Raw genomic sequence first — 22,366 nt, 5'->3', positions numbered from 1 at the left:
CTTTCTTGCCTGTATGAGGTATGAGAGAAATTTTTTTCTTTTTAGCTTTTGTTTGGATCATTTTAACTGGCCAAGAACATTATAAAGAAATAGAGTTTTGGGAAATTTATCCTGCAAAGATTTATTCAGATGTCTGTGTCCATGCAATTCTTGCCATGTAGTTTTCATAGAAGATTATTAAAAGAAAATGTTGATTGTCATAAATAACATTTTGAGATGTATCTTTAGACATTGCCAATTGTGGTTATTGGAAATGAGGCAAGCATTTGATTAAAATAATACTTTAAAATAAATTGTATATACTGATGCTAGGCTTGGCAGATGAGATTCTGTATTAATTAGTATACAAGTGCATTATATATTATTTCCCTTAGCATTTCAGAACTATGACCAAGTTTCAGTAAATGATATTTGTTTTTTTGTGGTTTTTTTTTAGAATTTTATTTTATTTTTTCTTCCCCTCCCCTTCCCCACCCTGCTGATTTTGCTTTCTGTGTCCATTCGCTGTGTGATCTTCTGTATCTATTTCTCTTTCTTTGTTTTATCTTCTCATCTTTGTTCTCTGGGATTCACTGGGATTTGATCCTGGGGACCTCTGATATGGAGAGAGGTTCCCTTTCAATTGAACTGTCTCAGTTCCTGCTTTCTGCTGCGCTTCACCTTGACTCTCCCCTTCGTCTCTCTTTTGTTGTGTTATCATCTTGCTGTGTGACTCACTTGCGCAGGCACTGGCTCACCGCACGGGCACTCATGCGGGCACTTGGCTCACCACGTGGGCACTCAGCTCACGTGGGCACTTGGCTCACCATGCGGGCACTCACGCAGGCCCTCGGCTCACCACGTGGGCACTTGCTCGCCATGCAGGCACACTTTCTCTTCTTCTCTATCACAGGAATCCCCAGGGATTGAACCCGGGTCCTCCCATATGGTAGGTGGAGACTTTATCATTTGAGCTACATCTGCCTCCTTATATTTGAATTATATAGGGTATTTGTTCCACAAGCTGTTAAAGAAAGACTATATGGAATTGTGGAAATAAGGGTTGAGTGTGCACTTATGAAAATGAAGCTAGAGAGACATGTAGTAGCTTATTTTCATAATTACATTTATCCCAATCACAGAAAGCAAGAATTATATACTTATTTCAAGGCATTGTTAGCTAGGTACCATTTAGCAGTTTCTTCCATAGAATAAATGCTTATAGGATGTTTCCCACATGAAATGACAAAGAATTAACTTGCAGGTAGCTGAATCTGTCCTTGAACCACTCCCAGATCTTGTGGGGTGGTCTTGCAACTGGTAGGACATTTTTCAAACTGAGTAAAATCTCCAGGAATTTTCCAGAGTGTCATTTATTCATTTCAAATGGTATTGAGAAGAAATTAAATCTAAGCATACTTACTAAATGAGTAGTGCTAAACATTTTTGGCTAGGAGCCAGTGTCTTAAACTAAATCCAAGTTCTTTAGATAAGGCATTGCCGTACCCTTAGGAAATACAACTAACTCGTTAAGGAGCTAGTGAAATGTGTTAGGCAAACAAGTTTTTAAACCATATTTCATTGCTGTTTAGAAAAATGGTGTTCTTTAGAAATGTTATAGTGGTGATAAATCATACTTTGTTTTAGAACATGCTTGGGTGAGATAAACACTAATCAACTTGGGAGGAGGGATATACCTATTAGAAAATATCATTGAAGAATGCAAGGATTTTAAGAATTAAAATAATTAAAAATGCCATCCTCATGCCAGGAAATGGGCATGTCAGAATCTAATGTTCCGGCTTATTCAATATATTTTAATAGAATAAGCTTTAGTTAGGTGATCAAGAGTAATTATCCTGGAATGTTTTGGATTCATTGAGCTAAAGTCATAAATCATCGACTATATTTATATACACATACACATGCACACACACCTACCTACACACACACATATATTTAATACAGTACAGTTTCACTTAACCACTTTTAAATGATGTACAAAAAAGACAATCCTGTGTTGCCAATTTAAGAGAAGATTAACATTAAAGTTTATGAGAAAAAAATATTCTTCTGAAACGACCTTGAAAAAGGTTATTGAATAAAAATATTTCTTATCCAGACTGTCCCGGCTTGATAGTGAATATACAAACATTTCCTATAAATCACCTCCAAACACTGCATCCTTTATTTTTCAGTTGTGCTGAAAGATACTCTTTTGTCACAGTTCTGTAGTGAGTCTCTTGCTTAGATTCATATTCTTCACAGCTAAAATAATCAACGTACCGGTAGGATTTCCTAACCTAACAGGAAACATTTGGAAGGGTATGGAAAAGAAACAACCATAGGTGGATTATTTTTCCTTTTGGTTATGTTTTTATCCATGTTTGATTTACTTATTTTCACTGTTACTCTCTCCCAGTGTCTGGAGCCCTGCAAGGAATCCTGGGACCTAAGGAAGCATCAGTGCCGAAGTTTCTGTGAGGTAAGATAGCAACAGTGCATGCCAGATGGCTCTTACAGCACTTGACTGAAATCAGGCAATGCTCAAGTAGGATTATTGGCATGAAAGGACACCCTTATTCTTCTGCAGTTTAGGGATTTCATTTTATTTCAAAGGACCTGCAGGTTGCACGCCTGTGCCCATGTTTAAATTGATGTGAAAAAGGAAAAAACTCCTTGAGCTTTCTTAAAACCTAGCCACCCATTGCTTTCTTGAGCAGTTAACCTGATAGAAGATAAGAAATTTTGTTACCTGTGCAGGAAAGACCAAAAGCTTCTTTTTTTTTTTTTAAAGATTTATTTTATTTATTTCTCTCCCCTCCCCCTGCCCCACCCTTTTTGTCTGCTCTCTGTGTCCATTCGCTGTGTGTTCTTCTGTGTCCACTTGCACCCTCTGTGGCACCGGGAAACTGCATCTCCTTTTTGTTGCATCGTCTTGCTGCATCAGCTCTCCATGTGTGCAGCGCCACTCTTGGGCGGGCTGCACTTTCTTCACGTAGGGTGGCTCTCCTTGCTTGGCACACTCCTTGCACGTGTGGGGGTGCCCCTGTGTGGCACAGCACTCCTTGTGTGTGGCAGCTCTGCATGTGGGCCGGTGTACTACAAGGGTCAGGAGGCCCTGGGTACCGAACCCGGGACCCTCCCCATATGGTAGGTGGATGCTCTATCAGTTGAGCCACGTCTGCCTTTCCCGAAAGCTTCTTAAAGGCACACGCAGCTGCGATCCTCCAACCCTACACCAAGTCGGTTCTACTGTTCATTCTCTGCATGTCATTGAATTTCTTGGGCTTTTGTAGAAACAACCCATGTTATTGGTAGCAGGGTTTCTCAAACATTCTCATCTAATTTCTCAGCCTTTGGGTCCCCATACCTTGGGCAAAATGCTTGACTGCTTGTAGTTGGTATGAGGCCTCTTACATTGCCTGTATTTTCAGGTAGGTGCTCAAGAGAAGGTATTACCCCAGGGACAGCTATCTACAATCATCAGTGGTGCTGGAGAGGGGAAGAGCTGCTTGCTGGGCCATCTCCTTCAGGGCAAACCATCATCTCAGGCTCTGTCCCACCTGCTCAGATGTAGCTAGGGAGACTTGGAACTAGGTGAACTTCACATTTCAGACGGAATAGCTTATAGAAGTCAGAAGAACCCAGGAGACCATAGGAACCAATGATTGGGAGCAATCCAGAAGCTCACTTGAGGATGTTGGGGAGTGAATGTGAGGAAGTGCCCAACAGCACCCTGATGAAATGGGACTCTATTGCACAACTCATTTGAATTGAACTGGGAGCCAAAGGGGAACGCCTGAAGGTGGTCCAGACACCCAGAGAGGGCTGGTCTTCCCTGATTGCTGCAAGTGCTTTCTGGCCCTCTTGCCAGACTCATACCTTGGAAGGCACGTGGGTTCTAGTCTGAGAATGTGAGCTGTGGAAATGGAGTCATAGTAGCTTCATTGGTTCGTATGGTGTGTAAAATATCTTCATATTCGTTGTCTCATTTGACCGTCCCAATAACCCTAAAGATAAACTATGCACAAAATAGGCCCTCAAGAGCTGTGTGTGGAATCCTTGAGGGACTGGCAAGTTGAAGGTCATCAAGTCAAATGGCCTGCCCAAGGGCCAGCACTCCAAGTAGAAAGCTGGATCTAAAGCCCCATCTTCTGAAGCCTCTCCTTAATTGTCCACTGGTGGACTTCCCTTGGGCAGTCACAAGGGGTCATGCTATATTGGTGTTATTTTAGAAAAGTGAAATGAAAGTGTTTCCCAGTTACTAAAATGACCAATATATTATCTTTCTTGTCTCAGTTTTATTTTGCTTTATTCCTCCTCAGCATTGTGTGGCTGGGTGGAAAAATGGTGATTTGTGAATGTTTACACAAATGATATTCTGTTGCTAGAAGCACTTCAGACCTGAGGATCAATGCCAAGAAGTCAATTACAGATTTCTGTAATTGTGGACATGACAATGCCTAGAATAATAAATAGGAGTCTTGGCAGATATTCTGGGTTATTTAGACAATTGCTCTGCTACAAACACCCATGGCTCAGCTAATGAATTGGTGTCAAATTAAATAGAAGAAACACCCTCAAATCCTTTTTAAAAAAATTTAAATTCAGCAATTTTCTAGATGCTGGGGATAATACACTTTCTGTTCTTCCTCAGTGAAGCTGATGTATTTTCCATCTGTTTTATCAAAATGTTTTGGCTTCTCAGGGACCCAGTTAAAACTTTTCCAGAATTCTGTTGTTTAGAAACATGCCACATGCAAGATGCCCACACACAAGGGGAAGGATTATATCAGGGTATGAATCGATGGGCGTCATCCTAGAGCATCTTGACCAGAGGTCCATGAACCCCCGAGGGGTCCGTGGAAAGATTTCAGGGGGTCATTGAGCTCGAATTGAAAAAAATCACCTCATTATCTTTATTTTCCCTGACCTCTAACTGAAATCTAGCATTTCCTTTACTTATGAATGTATGCAGTAAATTACAGTAGTATTCATTTCATATCACATTACAGTTGTTGCATATCTTGAAAAATCGTTTCCACACATCCATACTTTGAAATTACAGTAGTTGTTAGACCCACCGCTAGTTGAGTGTCATAAAACTACCTGCTGCTACATTCTGAGAAGGGGTCCGTGGTTTACACCTGACTGGCAAAGGGATCCGTGGGACAAAAAAGGTTACGAACTTCTGCTCTAGAATTTATCTGCTGCAGGAAGCAAATAAAACGGAGGGCATCAGGTATCTTAAGAAATAGAACAGGGAAGAGGCACCAGGCATTTTTTTTTAATCTTCATGAACTGATGAAAAAACAAGAGGAGACCATCCCTGCATCCTTTTTTTTTTAACAAATCAATTTTATTGATACATATTAATAAACCATAAATCCATCCAAAGTGTACAATCAGTGGCATTTGGTATAATCACATAGTTGTACATTCATCACTTCAGTCATTTTTAGAGTATTTTCATTATTCCAGTAATAATAATAATACTATAAAACAAAAACCAACCGACCCAACAGAACTCATCACCTCTCAATCTCTCTAAGCCTACCGTGCCATACTTAGCTGCTATTCTGTTTCCATCTCTCTAATTTATTTGTACTTTCATTTTGTAAAAACAGTCTTATATATGCTCTGTCACCCCCATTTGTATTTTGCATGAGGTTTCACTATGTTATGCAGTCCCATGTTACATTTTTTAACTTTCCTTTTAGTAATGTACATCTCCTCAGACTTTCCCTTTCAACCACTGTCATACCCGTATGATAGGTCCACTAGACACAGGTACCATGATGTGCTTTCACCGTTCCCATTGATTTCCAAAGAGTTACTAACAACCTTTTAACTAATTCTGTACAGATTAACCATCAGCTTTCCATTCTCTACCCTCCTTCTATTTTCTGGTGATCTATATTCTATTTTTAACTCCATGAGTTTACAAAATATAATTAGTTCCTAATAGTGCAGTTATACAGTAGCTGTCCATTTGTGTCCGGCTGCTTCACTCAGCATACTGTCCTCCGGGTTCATCCATGTTGTCATGTGCTTCACTACTTCATTTCTTCTTACTGCAGCATAATAGGCCATTGTGTGTATATATCACATTTTGTTTATCCATTCGTCTATTGATGGACACCTGGATTGTTTCCAACTTTGGGCAATCATGAATAACACCGCTATGAACATTGGTGTGCAGATGTCTGTTCATGTCTCTGCTCTCAGTTCTTCTGCGTGTATACCTAGCAATGGTATTGCCAGGTCCCATGGCAAGTCTATATTCAGCTTCCTTAGGAAGATGCCATTTCAGCATCTTTAAAGCTGGGCATTATTGAGGTAGACCTCATACAATCCCTGTTCACCCTTTTACTTCTCACTTCGTTAACAATTCATATGATGTGCACATCTTCATGAACATAAGCTTGCTTTCACTTCCTAAAATTCAGGCTGAAAAGGGACTCTAGATTTTCTACAACTGAAACTCTAAGATATGTTATGGCCCAGTATGTTTGTTTGCATGGTAGTCTGAAATTTTATTGTCTTGTGAGACAGGGATCTGCAAATCACAGCCCATAGGCCAAATCTGCCCTACATCTTGATTTTGTAAATAAAGTTTTATTGGCATGTAGCCAAGCCCATTTGTTTAAATGTTATCTATGGCATCTTTTACAGCACAATAGCAAGTTGAGTATTTACAACTGATCATATGTTCCACAAAGTCAAGAATATTTACTATCTGGCCCTTTACACAAAAACTCTGCCAATTTCTGCACTAAGGAAAAGAACAGCAATCATAAATAGATCACAAAACCCCTCAACCATTTTAGAGTGTGGTAATTACATCATCTGCATTACCAGCACTCATATCTAAAAACAAAGCATTGTTCTTGGTCATTTTAATCACAGAGTATGTTTTCCTATGTGCCCGTGTCTTTTGGAGGCACATAATGGTAACATACCTAGAATGGGTTCATGTCTTTCTCATTGATCTCTTTCACTTCTCCCTTGATTAGCCGTTCAATTCCACGTTTGTTAGACCCTTGGCAGAGTTAGTCATGTTATTTTTTAAATAAACAAGTTACATGTTAGGACAAGAATTAAAATGAGGTTCCCCCAGGTCAAGGCACCAGATTACTTCTCTGGGTCATAGGGGATAATTTTTCATACACCATTTTTTGGAACACAATAGATACCTAGACAGATAGACCCTCCTGTATCACTTTAGTTTACTGACTAAGCATTATCACCTTCCTCTTATTTTTAAAGACCTTAAAAATCACGGTAAAGCCATTTTCTTTTCCTGATCATGAAATGAATATTTTTAACACGTACGAGCATTCTTATAAATTGGCATCCTTGTTTACAGCTGAAGGAATATGAACTGATAAACAACAATATTTTTTCCCTTTCTTATGAAATACTGAAGGGAATTAGAGCTGATGGTATCTTAGTTTTGATAAAACTTGATAGGTCGAGTTTGTGAGTGGCCTCATCGCAGGTGACATGCCTCCCACCCTAGATTCTGATACTTCTAATTTCAACCTTCCTTAGGTAGAACTTCTCAGGAGTGTCAGATTGGACAGCGTGGCATTTGAGGGGTCATGAAGTGCTGTGGCCTCATCTGCTTCAGGGATCAATCAATGAGAGAAGCATATGTTCTTTAATATAGGTAGATATTATTGGGTAAACTGAGGTTCCGAGATATCCAGCTCTTAACCTGGAAATAGGATAAAAATACTTAATATATATGATTATTGATTCTTCTCTTTGTATACTTGGCTTTTAAAATATTTTGTAAGGTTTCATTGCGTTCGATTTTCATGCCACTCTTTGGAGTACGTTAGGTCCGGATTTCATTAGGTGAGCTTCTTGAACAGGGAGACTGGGAGGAGAAAAGGAATTGATTAGTTCATTAGTAGGAGAATTAGATGCACAATTACTCCTAGTTACATTTCTTTTCTAGTACGTTCTGTTCTAGTATCTTCCTTCTACCCCTATTCTATATTACAGCACATAGAGTAGAGACAGAATGAACCTTGTCTCTAACGGGTTCCTGGCTCAATGATCGGTGCTTGGAAAGAGTAATCCTAAAAGGAAGGAAGCTTGATGATCTGAAATCACCTTTAACTAATGGCATGTCAAGAAGACAAGGCTCCTTGGTATTTCAAGATGCTCTTTAGCCATGGAATGTTCCAGCACTTGTGAACAAAGACCTCAGAAACTAAAGGTGTTGAAGTGATTTCCTCTTCTGAGATCTCTTGTGCTCGAAACTTTTTCTCCCACCATTTCCGTGCAATTCAATTTTGTGTCTTAGAAGTTAGGGTGTTCATCAAATACATGTCTTTAGCAATTGAATCAGAGCCTCCACCTGCTTGAGAAAGTCACAAAACACTTAAATGTACTGAAAGAAGCTGATGAGAACGAAAACATGAAAATGATATAATGTGCCCCAGATGTGGGGGGAAAAAAGCTAAGCACATCAAATTTAGTATAATTAGTAATCTTTTACTTTAATGTATCAGAAGAATAGTTTACCTGATTAGAATATCCTTTGAAGGGACAAATGGAGATGGGCTTTGATGCTATCCTTTTTGAACATATATATACCTTTCATGGGGGAAGGAGTCATACTGGAGGCTTAATAAAATAAAGCTGGCTTTGGGTGCCCCACCATAGTCAATTAGAGTGAAATATAAAAGATGGACTAATTTTTTATGAGAAAAGATTTCCTATGTAAGGAATGTTTTTCAAAGAAAGGTACAGTATGGCTCCCGGGCACTACCTTTAGGAGAGTTGTTCACACTTTGGGACACTAGTGGGTAAAGAACGTGGAGCCTTAGGTTTACTTGTACAGTGTGAGCACTTGGCCGTTTACTTAAGTTCTCTAAGAGAGAGATGATGGTGGCTCAGTCCAAGAAGACAGAGGTGGAGGAGAGCGGTAGTGGTAAGGACGTGTTTAAAAGGTAGAGTCAGGATTTGGTGACAGGTTGGACATGCAGAATGGAGAAAAAGAAGAATCAGTGGGGAAGGAAGTTGGAACATATGGGGAAGTGGAATATATGGCAGGCATAACATTTGGGGGGGGGGTTGGGGTGTGAAAGGATAGATCAGAAGTTTGGGTTTTTGTTTGTTTGTTTAGGTGCCAGGGATTGAACCTGGGACCTTGTATGTGGGAAGCTGATGCTCAGCCACTGAGCTACACTGGCTCCCTTAAGTTGTTTTTTTTCATTTGCTTGTTGTACTGGAGGTACTGGGGATCGAACCCAGGACCTTGTACATGGAAAACAAGTGCTCAGCCACTTGAGCTACAGCCACTACCTGGAAGTTTGGTTTTGCCATGTTACGTTTGAGACATAAATTAGAAATCCAAATGAGATGTGCTCTAGGCAAATACATACACCAGTCTGGAGAGTAGGGTAGAGTTCTAGACTGGAGTTACAAAGGTGGACATCATCAGTGATAAATGGTCTTTATAGCCATGAAGTTGAATGAGGAGATAGGAAGAGAGGAGGTGCAAGGATTAAGCTCTGAGTCACACCAACATGGAGAGGATGGGTTGATGAGGACAAACTCACAAGCAAGACTAAGTAAATAATAATAATAATAATAACATTGGAGCCTGGAGTTCCGGAAGCCAAATGAAGAAAGCTTTTCAAGATGGAAGGCATGATGAGATATATCAAATACTGCCAGTAGATCAGATATGTTGAGGTGTGGTAATCGATCACTGGCTTCTGGACATAATAAATATTAGAAGAGTGTTAGCTGCTGTTATTAAGGAGGAGAAGGACCTGGTCGACCCTCTTGAGTTCTATGCTAGGTCAGTAAGATCTGGATTGAGAGGATCTACCAAATTTTGTAATTAAGAGATAGCTGGAACTAGAGAAGGTGTTGCAACTCTGCTGAGATTCAGGGCCCAACTGACACATGGACAGACCAAAGATTTAAATCTCTTGGATATGCACCTATCAAGTATAGTACTAACTATAGGTTCATATAGAAGGTGCAGAAGAACCATGTGTAGGGAAACCACAAATGAGTCCAACCCTGTCACACTGGGGAGCATAGGTTCCAAGGTAAGGTTCACTGGCAGGGTGCCAAACTCCTGAGCTGTCTGCCCTGCCTGTAGTGTCTGGATGTCTCTAGAGCCCTCAGGAGCCCCACTCTTTGAGGCAGTATTCACTATGGCAGACAATGAGATCCTGCTGAGACATGCATAAGCGTAACCTCTGGAATGAGCTCCTGACTAATTTTGAAATCCCTTAGCCATAAGAACTCATTTGTATTTATCATTTCCCTCTTATGGCGAAGGTCTTTTTCCAGGTGCATTGCTAGTTGGTGCTTGGTAGTAATCTCTCAGTGTCAGGGAGGCTCATCCCCTGGAGTCATGTCCCACACCAGGGGGAAGGTAGTACATTTGTATAGCGACTTTGACTTAGAGAGGCCACATTTGAGCAACAAGGAGGCCCTCAACAGGTAATTCTTAGGCAACATATAATACTAGGCTAAGTTTAAATTTTAAAAGAAAAGGTTCACCCAGGACAACAAACAAGGTGATGATGATGGACAATGCCCATTCCAAGAAACAGAGAGAGTCTGTAACTGCAAGCAAGAGAGTTCTATCCATCTGCCCCATGGGATCTAAGTCCCCTCTCAGAGTCAGAGTGGGCATCACCACCCCCAAATCCTCAAGATTGGGTAATGAACAATGTACTAAAGTAGACTGTTATTTTACTATAGATTTATTATTATTCTAGCTTTTATCATTGATGTGGAGGTTTTGGCCACCAGAGGTTCTGAGAGGAGAAAGAGGGAAAAATAGGTGTATTATGGGGTCATTTTTGTGACATTAGATTTGTCCTACATGACGTTATAATGATGGATACAGGCCATTATATATTTTGTCATAACTTACAAAATTGCATGGGACAGAGTGTAAACTACAATGTAAACCATAATTCTTGGTTAGTGGCAGTGCTTCAATATGTGTTCATCAGTTGTAACAAAAGTCCCACACTAATGAAGGATGTTGTTAATGTGGGCAAGTGTGGAAAGGGGAAGGGTGGGGCATATGGGAATCCCCTATATTTTTTATGTAACATTTATGAAATCTAAAGTTTCTTTAAAATAAATTAAGAACAAACAGGAGGTAGCTGGAAACCTGGGTCAGAGGGTCTCTATGGAACAGCAGTAGTCTCTGCAGATAACTCGGGGGGGGGGGGGGGGTGCGTGGTTAGAACAAAAAGTAAGGGAGGCAGGGTAGACCAAGGCTAGGGATTCTTTGTTATATCTTTAAATTCTTTCTCTGAGACTCACTGTCTGGGAAGGAGGAGAGGGAGGGTGCAGCAGTGAGGAAGGAGGGGTTCAAGATTCAGAAAGTGCTTTTTGCGGGTTTTTATCTTGGAAACACTGGAATAATTGATAGTCTGAGGGGAAGGAGTGCTGTCAGCACCGTGGAGCTGGAAATGCCTAAGGTAACGTGGCTGATTGCTGGAGGAAGGCACTAGGACAAATCCCAGCAGTGGGGAGAGACCCACCTTTGAAGATGCTGGTGCATCTGGTTGGAATGGGAGTTACTGGCTTTGTTGAGAATTGAGGAATTGTTTGCCCTCCTGCTTTCTGGTTGTCCTTCTCAGTCTTGTGGAGTTTCACTCTATACATGTTCAAGTCCATATGCAGCAAAAAATCCAAGAGGCTGCCGTGCAACTCTGGATTTTTCTTTGTGAAGTTCCCTCCTCCCTGATACTCTGCCCATAACACGCAGCCCACCAGCCGCCTCAGACGTTGACTCTTTCTCATCAGTGCAGAGAAACTACTGGGCTTTTTGGGGGTTTCCCCTCCAGGCATTCCTTTTTAGCAGTCAACAGACTCAGCTTTTTTCACCTCTTCTGTCCTATGCTACCTGTTGCCCAATGTCTGAAAACCCTTGTGGTTCAGTTTTTTAGTTGTTTACAGCGGGTGGTTAATTCCCTTATTCCTTAATGGGCCCCCAGAGAAGATTTCTGCTGAGTGTATCAGAGGATTTGAAACTCACAAGACCTCTTGTGTTTATTGTTATACAAATTTAGCTGTTTACTGAATATTTGCTTACTTGTTAGAAAATTTGTAAGCTGTAAGCACAGTAAGGCAGAGTTTTCATCTGTTCATCATTCAATTCCTGGGGTCTGGAATGCCAGGAAGCTTTCAGAGTTTGTTTTATGAATCAACATGCGAATGCTTGACTGTGCTAATCATTCGTCGGCATTCCTGGAAAGTACTATTAACAAGTGGAGGAAGGAGAGGAGAGGAAACACGATTAAGCTGTACTACCCTAGTCGTTCTCTGAGTCACTGGAAATGTCTGAATTTCTAGAAATATACATGTGCCCAATGACCTTCCAGTGATCTAGCCAGATTGTAGAGTGTTGCTGCCAGTGGAGAACCTGACCTAGATATGCCCCCCACAAGGGGTCATAACCACCTTCAAAATGAATAAAAGAGGCGGGACAAGAAGAAGGAAGTGGAGATCAACATACATGAAGATCGCTATAATTTTTTAAAATGAAGCACATAATCCTAGGAAAGCGACTTCCCTTGTATGTGTGTTTCTGATTTTCTCCTAATTTTATTCATGGCCACAGTCTAGTTTGCCTGAGAACCAAAATAAGTGTAGTAACATCTGATAAATTAGTATTTATAATTGACTTCCCAAGCAAATTATAATTGAGTTTCCAGCCATAAATTCAAAACAAATGAATTGAATTTTATATGCATAGCTAGTATTTAGATGGTCTCTTTGATAAAACTAGCCATTTTTCTTTTAAGTACAATATCATTATTTTGTATAAATTTAAAAATACTCATTAATAAATTAAAACAACAAATTACACAGAAGAGAAATAAAACCCTTCACTCCAAATTTTTATTTTCATGCTCTATGGTCAGAGGCTACTTTCCTGACACCCATATTATCCTTTGTTCACACCATTTCCAAATGACCAGTAGAGGCCCATTCACACATCATTTTCACATCATTTTCTCTAGCCTGTGTGCACCTGTTTTAATTTGCTAAAGACTGTCAATGCAAAAATACCAGAAATGAGTTGACTTTTATAATGGGAATTTATTAAGGTAAAATCTTACAGTTCTGAGGCAGTGAAAATGTCTAAATCAAGGCATCATCAGAGATGTTGTCTCATGAAAAGTTGGCTGCTGGCAGATCCTGGACTCCTGCCACATGGCAAGGCAAAATGGCAGCCAGAGTCTGCCTTCTCCTCTGGGCTCCCTTTCTCCCCGAGTTCAGCCACGTACAAATCAGGCAAATAGCTAGTTTCTCCCTGGGCCTGTTGGGCTGCTCCAGGGATTGCAACCTCTGGCCTCTCTCTCAGCCTCTCGGGGTTTCTCTTTCTGCGGCTGTAGGTGGTCCTGGAGTCCTCTCTCACCTGGCAGGGTAAAAATGGCAGCTGTCTTTCTCTGTGTTCCATTTATATAAGATTCCAGTAAGAGGATTAGCACCCACCCTAAACAAAGGCCTTAACTGAAGTGATCTAATCAAAAGTGACCTAATCAAGAGATTCTTTGACTGAATCTAACCCAGAGTTGCCACTTGCAAGAGGTTCACGCTCTCAGGAATGGGTTAGCTTAAGGACATAATTTTCTGGGATCCTCAAAAGACTCAGACCAGGACAGCACCTTTCTCCTTATTCATTCAACTAGTAAATTCTCACAAAACGTGATTAAAAACATGGAGAGAGTCCTTGTGTACAACATAACATATATGCTCCAATTCATATTCAGATCATTAATATTTTCAACCAAACCCAAGATAACTGATAGTAGCCAACAAAATTTGCCTTTGATAACTATAAATGATAGAACAGTTAAATTGATAGATGCTGTCAAGGTTTGCCTTTGGTAAATATAAATAGTAGAACCCTAAGTTTGTGTACCGTTTCACATTTTAGTAGGGCAATTCACCTCCTCTCTGATCTTTAAGTACAAAGAACTTGAACTATTTCTTTCCTACAGTTTCCAACACATAACACTTACTTCACTGCATGTAGATTCCATTGTTTAACCTGGCAGTAGCAAGTTGGAATTTTGTGGACTGTCACACCTTAGAAGAAGCAGAGCCAACATACTGTCCCTGGATCTTTTGTCAGAATAATGGAGGAATTTTTAAATGTGGTCAGTAAATCTGTGGCAGTGGGAAAGGAAAGAAAAAGCACTACTACTTAACCCTTACTTAGCACCTGTCGTAGGCCAGCTGTGCAGTGCTGCCCACTTCTTTGTGTACACCATTCTATTTCATATTCACAAGGTCATTTGTGTTACTTAAAGATCATATACCAGTAGAAACCCAGATTGCAAAGATGACCAGATTTATTTTGGTCCCAAAAAGGAAAAATACTGACTTTGCCCAAAGAACACTTCTTACATCAACTGCAAGATAGAAACTTTTGGACTAATGATGATTGTTCTTCTTTTATGCTCACAGGGAGCAAATGTTTCAGGTCCACCTAGACCATTGTTTTTGCATGTTTGTTGGTTTTTAAATTCTTTCCCATTAGTTCATTTAGTCAGTTATCAAGATGGTGAGGCACCATTTCTGTTAACTTGTTCCTCACACTTCAAGGCAGTTTGCACATAGATAATTATAACAGCACATCAACAGAGAGTACATTCTTCATGAGCCATCCCAGTTTTCAAATGTGAAAAAGTTTGGACTGAGTTGCATTGGTTGTACCATAGTGTAAACTAAGTTGCTGTGGATTCCAAGTTAGCAAACATTAAACATTTCCAATATTTAATAAAATCTCAGCCTGTGAGGTAGGGGCCATTAGTTCTTGTAACTCTGCATTTTCTTTCAGTGCACATAATTATACATTTTATTGAAAGTGGAAACTTGGCAAATGCTATTTAATTGTTATAGATCTGCTAATGTACTTCTATGATTACTAACTTAGGTTTGAACCTAAATTTAGGACTTCAAAAACCAATAAAGTAGAACATATCTAGCATCTACATAAAAATTAATGTGAAATTGAGGAAGAGAGAAAAGACTTGAGAAGTAAGGATACTTTAAAAGTTTATATATATATGTATATATATATGTGTGTGTGTGTGTATAGTCTGATACTAATGTTTTGTATTAACCTATATTTGTTCAGCTTCAAAGAGGAAATGCTCTTAAATATGCAATTTTACCTGTGTTCATAGTTCATATAATATATTTATATTTTACATAATATCTTTAGTTCACAATAGGGCAGTCATATGGTATTTATCTTTCTGTGTCTGGCTTGCTTCACTCAACATCATGTCCTCCAGGTTCATCATTGTTGTCATATGTTTCCCAACTTCATTTCTTTTTACCACTGCATAATATTCCATCGTGTATATACTCCATGATTTGTTTATCCATTCATCAGTTGATGGACTCCTGGATTGTTTCCACCTTTTGGCTATCATGAATAGCGCTGCGATGAACATCAGTATGTAGATGTCTGTTCATGTGTCTGCTCTTAGTTCTTCTGGGTATATACCTAGCAGTGGTATTGGCAGGTCCTGTGGCAAGTCTATATTCACCTTCTTTAGGAACCGCCAAACCATCCTCCCCAGTGGCTATACCATTCTATATTCCCACCAACAGTGCATAAGCATTTTCTCTCCACATCCTCTCCAACATTTACAGTTTTCCGACTTTTTAATAGCCAGTCTATTAGGAGTGAAATGATATCTCATTGTAGTTTTGATTTGCATTTCCCTAATTGCTAGTGATGTTGAACATTTTTTTCATGTGTTGCTTCATCATTTGTGTTTCTTCTTTGGACCGTTGTCTTTTCAGGTCAATTGCCCATTTTTTAATCGGATACTTTGTCTTTTTATTGTTAAGTTGTATAATCTCCTTATATATCATGGATATTAAACCCTTCTTAGATATGTGATTGCCAATTATTTTCTCCCATCAAGGTGGCTGCCTTTTCAGCCTTTTGACAAAGTCCTTTGAGGTGCAAAAGTGTTGAATTTTGAGGCGGTCCCATTTATCTATTTTTCTTTTGTTACTTGTGCTTTGTGTATATGGTTTAAGAAACTAGTGCCTACCACAAGATCTTGACAATGTTTTCCTCCATTTCCTTCTAGGAGTTTTATGGTTGTCATTTTTATATTTAAATCCTTGATCCATTTTGAGTTAATTCTTGTATAAGGTGTGAGATAGGGGTCCTCTTTTTTTCTTGTGGATATGGCTATCCAATTCTCCCAGCACCATTTGCTGAAGTGACTATTCTAGTCCAGCTGGGTGGGCTAAACAGCCTTGTCAAAAATCACTCGACTGTAGATTGAGGGTCAATTTCTGAGTTCTCAATTCAGTTCATTGATAAATCTATCTGTCCTTATGCCTGCACCATGGTGTTTTGTTTTTTTTCTTCATAAACTTTTAAAAAAAGTTTTATTTTATTTATTTATTCCCCTCCCCTTTGCAGCTTGTTTTGCTGTCTGCTCTCTGTGTCCATTCGCTGTGTGTTCTTCTGTGTCTGCTTGTCTCCTTTTGTTGTGTCATCTTGCTGCACCTGCTCTCCACGGGGCATGTGCCATCAGCTCTCCATGGGGCGTGGGCCTTCAGCTCTCTGCAGGTCGTGGGCCAGCTTGCCTTCACAAGGAGGCCCTGTGACGCGAACCCAGGGCCTCCGATATGGTAGACAGGAACCCAATCGATTGAGCCACAGCCGCTTCCCACCACAGTGTTTTTACCACTGTAGCTAAGTAATATACTTTAAAGTCAAGAAGTGACTTGTTTTCTTTTTAAAGACATTTTTTACTATTCGAAGCCCCTTACCCTTGCAAATAAAATTGACTACTGGCTTTTTGATTTATGCAAGACTGTTGGGATTTTTATTGGGATTGCATTGAATCTGTAAATCATTCTGGATAGAATTGACATCTTAAAGATATTTCATCTTACAATCCATGAATAGGGAATGTCCTTCCATTTATTTAAGTCTTCTTTGGTTTCTTTTAGCAATGCTTTATAGTTTCCTGAATATAGGTCTTTCATAAACTTGTTTAAGTTTATTCCTAAATATTTGATTCTCTTAGTCAATATTATTTTTTTATTATATTATATGTAATTTTTTTCTAATTTCCTCCTCAGAATGCATATCAGTAGTGTATAGAAATGCTATTGATTTTTGTATATTAACCTTGTGTCCTGCCACTTTGCTGAACTTTTCTATTAGTCCTAGTAGCTTGGTTGTGGGTTTTTTCAGGATTTTCTAGATACAGAATCATATCATCAGTGAATAGTGCATGTTTTATTTCTTCCTTTCCTATTTGGGTACCTTTTATTTCTTTATCTGTCCTAATTTCTCTAGCTAGAACTTCTAGCACAGTATTAAATAGGAGTGGTGACAGTGGGCATCCTTGTCTTGTTCCTGATCTCAGCAGGAAAGCGTTCAGTCTCTCAATATTAAGTATAATGATGGCTGTTGGTTTTCCGTATATGTACTTTACCATATTGAGAAAGTTTCCTTCTATTCCTATCTTTTGGAGTGTTTTTATCAAGAAAGGGTGCTGTATTGTGTCAAGTGCCTTTTCTGCATCAATTGAGAAAACTGGTGTGGTTTATTACACTAATTGATTTTCTTGTGTTGAACCACCCTTGCATACCTGGGATAAAACCCATTTGATAGTAGTGTATAATTCTTTTAATGTGCCATTAGATTCTGTTTGCAAGTATTTTGTTGAGGATTTTGCATCTGTATCACTAGAGATATTGGTCTGTAATTTTCTTTTCTTGTAGTATCTTTATCTGGTTTTGATATTAGGGTGATGTTGGTTTCATTCAATGAATTTGTTAGCATTCTTTCCTCTTCAGGATTTTGGAAGAGCTTGAGCAAAATCAGCATGGGTTGTCTTTGAATGATTGGAAAAATTTACCTCTGAAGCCATCTAGTCCAGGGCTTTTTATCTTTGGGAAGTTTTTTTGTTTTTTTTTTAAATTTCTCTCCCCTTTCCCGCCCCCCCGCCCCCCGCCCCCCCCTCAGTTTTGTAGTTTGTTTGTTCTCTGTGTCCTTCTGCTGCGTGTTCTTTGTACGCTTCTGTTGTTATCAGCGGCACGGGAATCTGTGTTTCTTTTTGTTGCATCATCTTGTTGTGTCAGCTCTCCGTGTGTGCGGCACCACTCCTGGGCAGGCTGAACTTCCTTTCACACTGGGCGGCTCTCCTTACAGGGTGCACTCCTTGTGTGTGGGGCTCCCCTACGCGGGGGACACCCCTGCGTGGCACGGCACTCCCTGTGCACATCAGCACTGCACGTGGGCCAGCTCCACACAGGTCAAGGTGGCCCGGGATTTGAACCGCGGACCTCCCATGTGGTAGACGGATGCCCTAACCACTGGGCCAAGTCCGCTTCCCGGGAAGTTTTTGATGACTGTTTCAATCTCTTCACTTGTGATTGATTTATTTAGGTTTTCTCTTTCTTCTAGGATCAGTGTAGGTAGTTTATGTGTTTCTAAGAATTTGTCCATCTCACCTACATTTTCTGTTTTTTTGGCATATAGTTATTTCTAGTATCCTCTTATGATCTCTCTTATTTCTGCAAGGTCAGTGGTAATGCCACTCCTCTCATTTCTGCTTTTATTTATTTGTGTCTTCTTTTTTTCTTTGTTAGTCTATTTAAGGGTTTGTCATTTTTTATCTTCTTAAAGAACCAACTTTTGGTTTTGTTGATTTTCTCTCTTTTGTTGCTGTTATTCTCAATTTCATTTATTTCTGCTGTGATCTTTACTATTTCTTTCCTTTGGCTTGATTTGGGATTACTTTGCTGTTCTTTTTTTAGTTCCTCCAGGTGTGAAGTTACAGCCCTAATTCTAGCTTTTCTTCTTTTTTTTTAATGTGAACATTGAGGGCTATAAATTTCCCTGCCAGCACTGCCTTTGCAGTGTCCCGTAGGTTTTGATATACTGTGTTCTCATTTTCATTCATCTCAAGATAATTGCTGAATTCTCTTGCAGTTTCTTCTTTGACCCACTGATTATTGAATAGTGTGTTGTTTAATCTCCATGTATTTATGAATTTTCCTTTTTACCATCATTTCTAGCTTCATTCTGTTATGATCAGAGACAATGTTTTATATAATTTCAATTTTTTAAAATTTATTGAGACTTGTCTTGTGATCCAACATATGGTCTATCTTGGTGAAGGATCTGTGGGCACTTGAAAAGAATGTCTATCCTGCTCTTTTGGGGTACAATGCTTGATAGATGGCTGTTAGGTCTAGTTCATTTATCATATTATTCAAGCTCCCTGTTGCTTTATTTATCCTCTCTTCAGATGTTCTATCCAATACTGAGGGTGGCATATTCAAGTCTCCAACTATTATTATAGAGACATCTATTTTTCCCTTTAGCTTTGCAAGTTTGTGCCTCATGTATCTTGGGGCACTGAAGTTAGGTGCATAAATATTTAGTATAGTTATTTCTTCTTGGTCAGTTGCCCCTTTTATTAATATGTAATGACCTTCTTCATCCCTTATGACAGTTTTGCATTTAAAATCTCTTTGGTCCAATATTTATATCACTACTCCAGCTCTTTTTATTTTTAAGATTTTTTCCCCCTTTCCCTCCTCCCGCCCTGCTGGTTTTGTTGTCTATGTTATCTTCTCTTCTCATTTTCTCTCCTCCAGGATTCACCAGGATTCAATCCTGGAGACCTCCAATGTAGAGAGAGGCTCCCTGGTTTCTGCTGCACATCATCTTGACTCTCCCCTTGTCTCTCTTTTTTGATGCATCATCATCTTGCTGCGTGGCTTACTTGCGTGGGCACTGGTTTACCACGTGGGCACACTTTCTCTTCTTCTTTTTCACCAGGAGTCCCAGGTCCTGCCATATGGTAGGTGGAAGCTCTATCACTTGAGCCACATCAGCTTCCCAGCTCTTTTTTTTTTTTTTTTTTTTACTATTTGCATGGAATAGCTTTTTCTGACCTTTCACTTTTAATCTGGCTGTGTCCTGATGTTTGAGGTGAGTCTCTTATAGAAAACATAGATGGCTCATTTTTTTTAATCCATTCTATCAATCTATATCTTTTTATTGGGGAATTCAAGCCATTAAGAGTCAATGTTATTACTGTAAAGGCATTACTTCATCCATTTTGACTTTTACTTTCTGTTATCATACCATATTATGGTCTATCTTTTTACTCTTTTATTTACCCTTTCTAATAATCTTCATTTCTACACTCTTCTCCAAGTCTCGCTCTCTCATTTTTTTCCCTTCAAGCTCCAGCACTCCCTTTAGTATCTCTTGTAATTCTGGTCTTCGGTACCATATTCTATCACTTTTTGTTTGTCTGTGGAAACTTTGAACTCTCCTTCAGTTTTGAAGGACTGCTTTGCTGGATACAGATTTCTTGGTTGGCAGTTTTTCTCTTTCAATACCTTAAATATATTGTTCCACTTTCTTCATTCTTTCATGGTTTCTGGTGAGAGGTCAGTACTTAATTTTATTGATGTTCCCTTGTGTATGATGCTTTGCTTTTCTCTTACTGCTTTCAAAATCTTTTTTTTTTTTTTTTTCTCTTTCCAATATTTGTCATTCTAAATAGTAGGTGTCTATTTGGATATGTTCTGTTTGGGGTGTGTTGTTCTTCTTGGATATTAATATTTATGTCTTTCATAAGGGTAGGTAAGTTTTCAGTCATTATTTCCTCAAATATTCTTTCTGCCTCTTTTCCATTTTCTTCTCCTTCTGGGACACTTATAACGCATATGTTTTGAGTTTCGTGTTGTCATTCCATTCCCCGAGACCCCATTCCATTTTTTCCATTCTCTTCTCTTTTCTGTTCTTCTGTCTTTTCCAGTTCTGATGGTCTATCTTCGAAATTGCTAATTCTGTTTTTGAGCAATTCAAATCTCCTCTTATGTACCTCTAATATATTTTTAATGTCATCTGTTGTGTCTTTCATTCCCATAAGGTCTGTTACTTTTCTTTGCGACTTTCAAATTTGCTCTTTTTAAAAAAATTTCTCCCTCCTCCCCACCCCACCCCTTTGTCTGCTCTCTGTGTCCATTTATTGTGCATTCTTCTGTGTCTGTTGAGTTCTCATTAGGTGGCTCCGGGAACCCATCCTGGGACCTTCCAGAGTGGGAGAGAGGTGATCCTTCTCTTGCATCACTTCAACTCCCTGATTCATTGCTTGTCATATTGTCTCTTCTCTGTATCTCTCTTTGTTGCGTCATCTTGCTGCATCAGCTTTCTGTGTGGGTGGCACCATACTTGGGTGGGCTGCACTCCCACGCGGGGTGGCATGCCTTGCGTGGGGGGCACCCCTCTGCGGGATAGCACTCCTTGTGCACTGCAGCACTCCACATGGGCCAGCTCACCACATGGGCCAGGAGGCCCTGGGTACTGAACCCTGGACTTCCTATATGGTAGGTGGAAGCACTATCCATTGAGCCATATCCGCTTCACTCAAATTGCTCTTTATGCTCATCCAGTATCTTCTCAATATCCTTTATCTCTTTAGTCATATTTTCTTTCAATTCTTTAAATTGATTTAGGAGAGTTGTGATTATCATTGATTGTCTTAAACCCTGAATTTCTTCAGGATATTTGGTTTGTTCATTTGGCTGAGCTATCTCTTCCTGTTTCCTAGCATGGCTTGTGATTTTTTGCTGATGTCTAGGCATCTGAAATGTTGGAGAATTTGCTCTGATGGCCAGTTTCTTTCTTGCCTATTTTTTTTTTACAGCTCTTCTTTGATATTTGTTTCAATGTATCCTAAGTCTTTAAAAATTGCCCAGCTTAAATGATCAAAATTGCACCAGCGACTCACTAATGGGGTGCAGATTTTCTCCCAGAAGTTAGAGAACAGAGGGACCAAATTGCAGTTTTTGTCCATGTGATTCCCAGACCAGCCAGCAGATGGCACTCATTGGCGCACCTTTCCAACAAAGTGTATCTCTTCGTCTTCCTTTGTTTTGGTCTGGCGGGAACCAAGATTCAAAGCAGACTTCACTGGCTGAATTCACTGAAGAAAAGCCCCCCGGCTCCCCTTACCTTTTTGATTGTTCCAGCTGACAGGAAGGCAGACATCTCCCTTTCCAGTCAACCACAGTGAGCCAGGGTTTTTACCCCTGCTTAATATGCTGGGGTGGGGGAGGGGAGCCCTTTCCAGGGGCTGGGAGGTTTAGTAAGTCACAGTTTGTTCTTTTTTTTTTTTTTTTAAAGATTTATTTATTTATTTATTTCTCTCCCCCGCCCCTCGCCCCGGTTGTCTGTTCTCTGTGTCTATTTGCTGTGACTTCTTCTTTGTCCGCTTCTGTTGTCAGTGGCACCGGAATCTGTGTTTCTTGCTCTCTGTGTTTGCGGCACCATTCCTGGGCAGGCTGCATTTTCTTTTGC

General features: G+C 39.7%; 1 protein-coding gene across 3 annotated transcripts in view; it reads left to right on the top strand.

Moving 5' to 3' along the window:
- LOC101445075 (anosmin-1) overlaps positions 1–22,366 on the top strand; it is an 808,672-nt gene that overhangs the window by 726,417 nt on the left and 59,889 nt on the right. For all 3 annotated transcript variants that reach the window (XM_058292228.2, XM_058292227.2, XM_004466288.4), the window contains one exon: positions 2,402–2,464. In XM_058292228.2, coding sequence (XP_058148211.2) covers positions 2,402–2,464 — 63 coding nt within the window. The remainder of the gene's footprint in view (positions 1–2,401; positions 2,465–22,366) is intronic.

This window comes from Dasypus novemcinctus, chromosome Y, assembly GCF_030445035.2.
Source record: "Dasypus novemcinctus isolate mDasNov1 chromosome Y, mDasNov1.1.hap2, whole genome shotgun sequence".
Lineage (NCBI taxonomy): Eukaryota > Metazoa > Chordata > Mammalia > Cingulata > Dasypodidae > Dasypus > Dasypus novemcinctus.
Note: the sequence above shows the minus strand (reverse complement) of the source record. Positions and strands in the feature narration are given on the sequence as shown.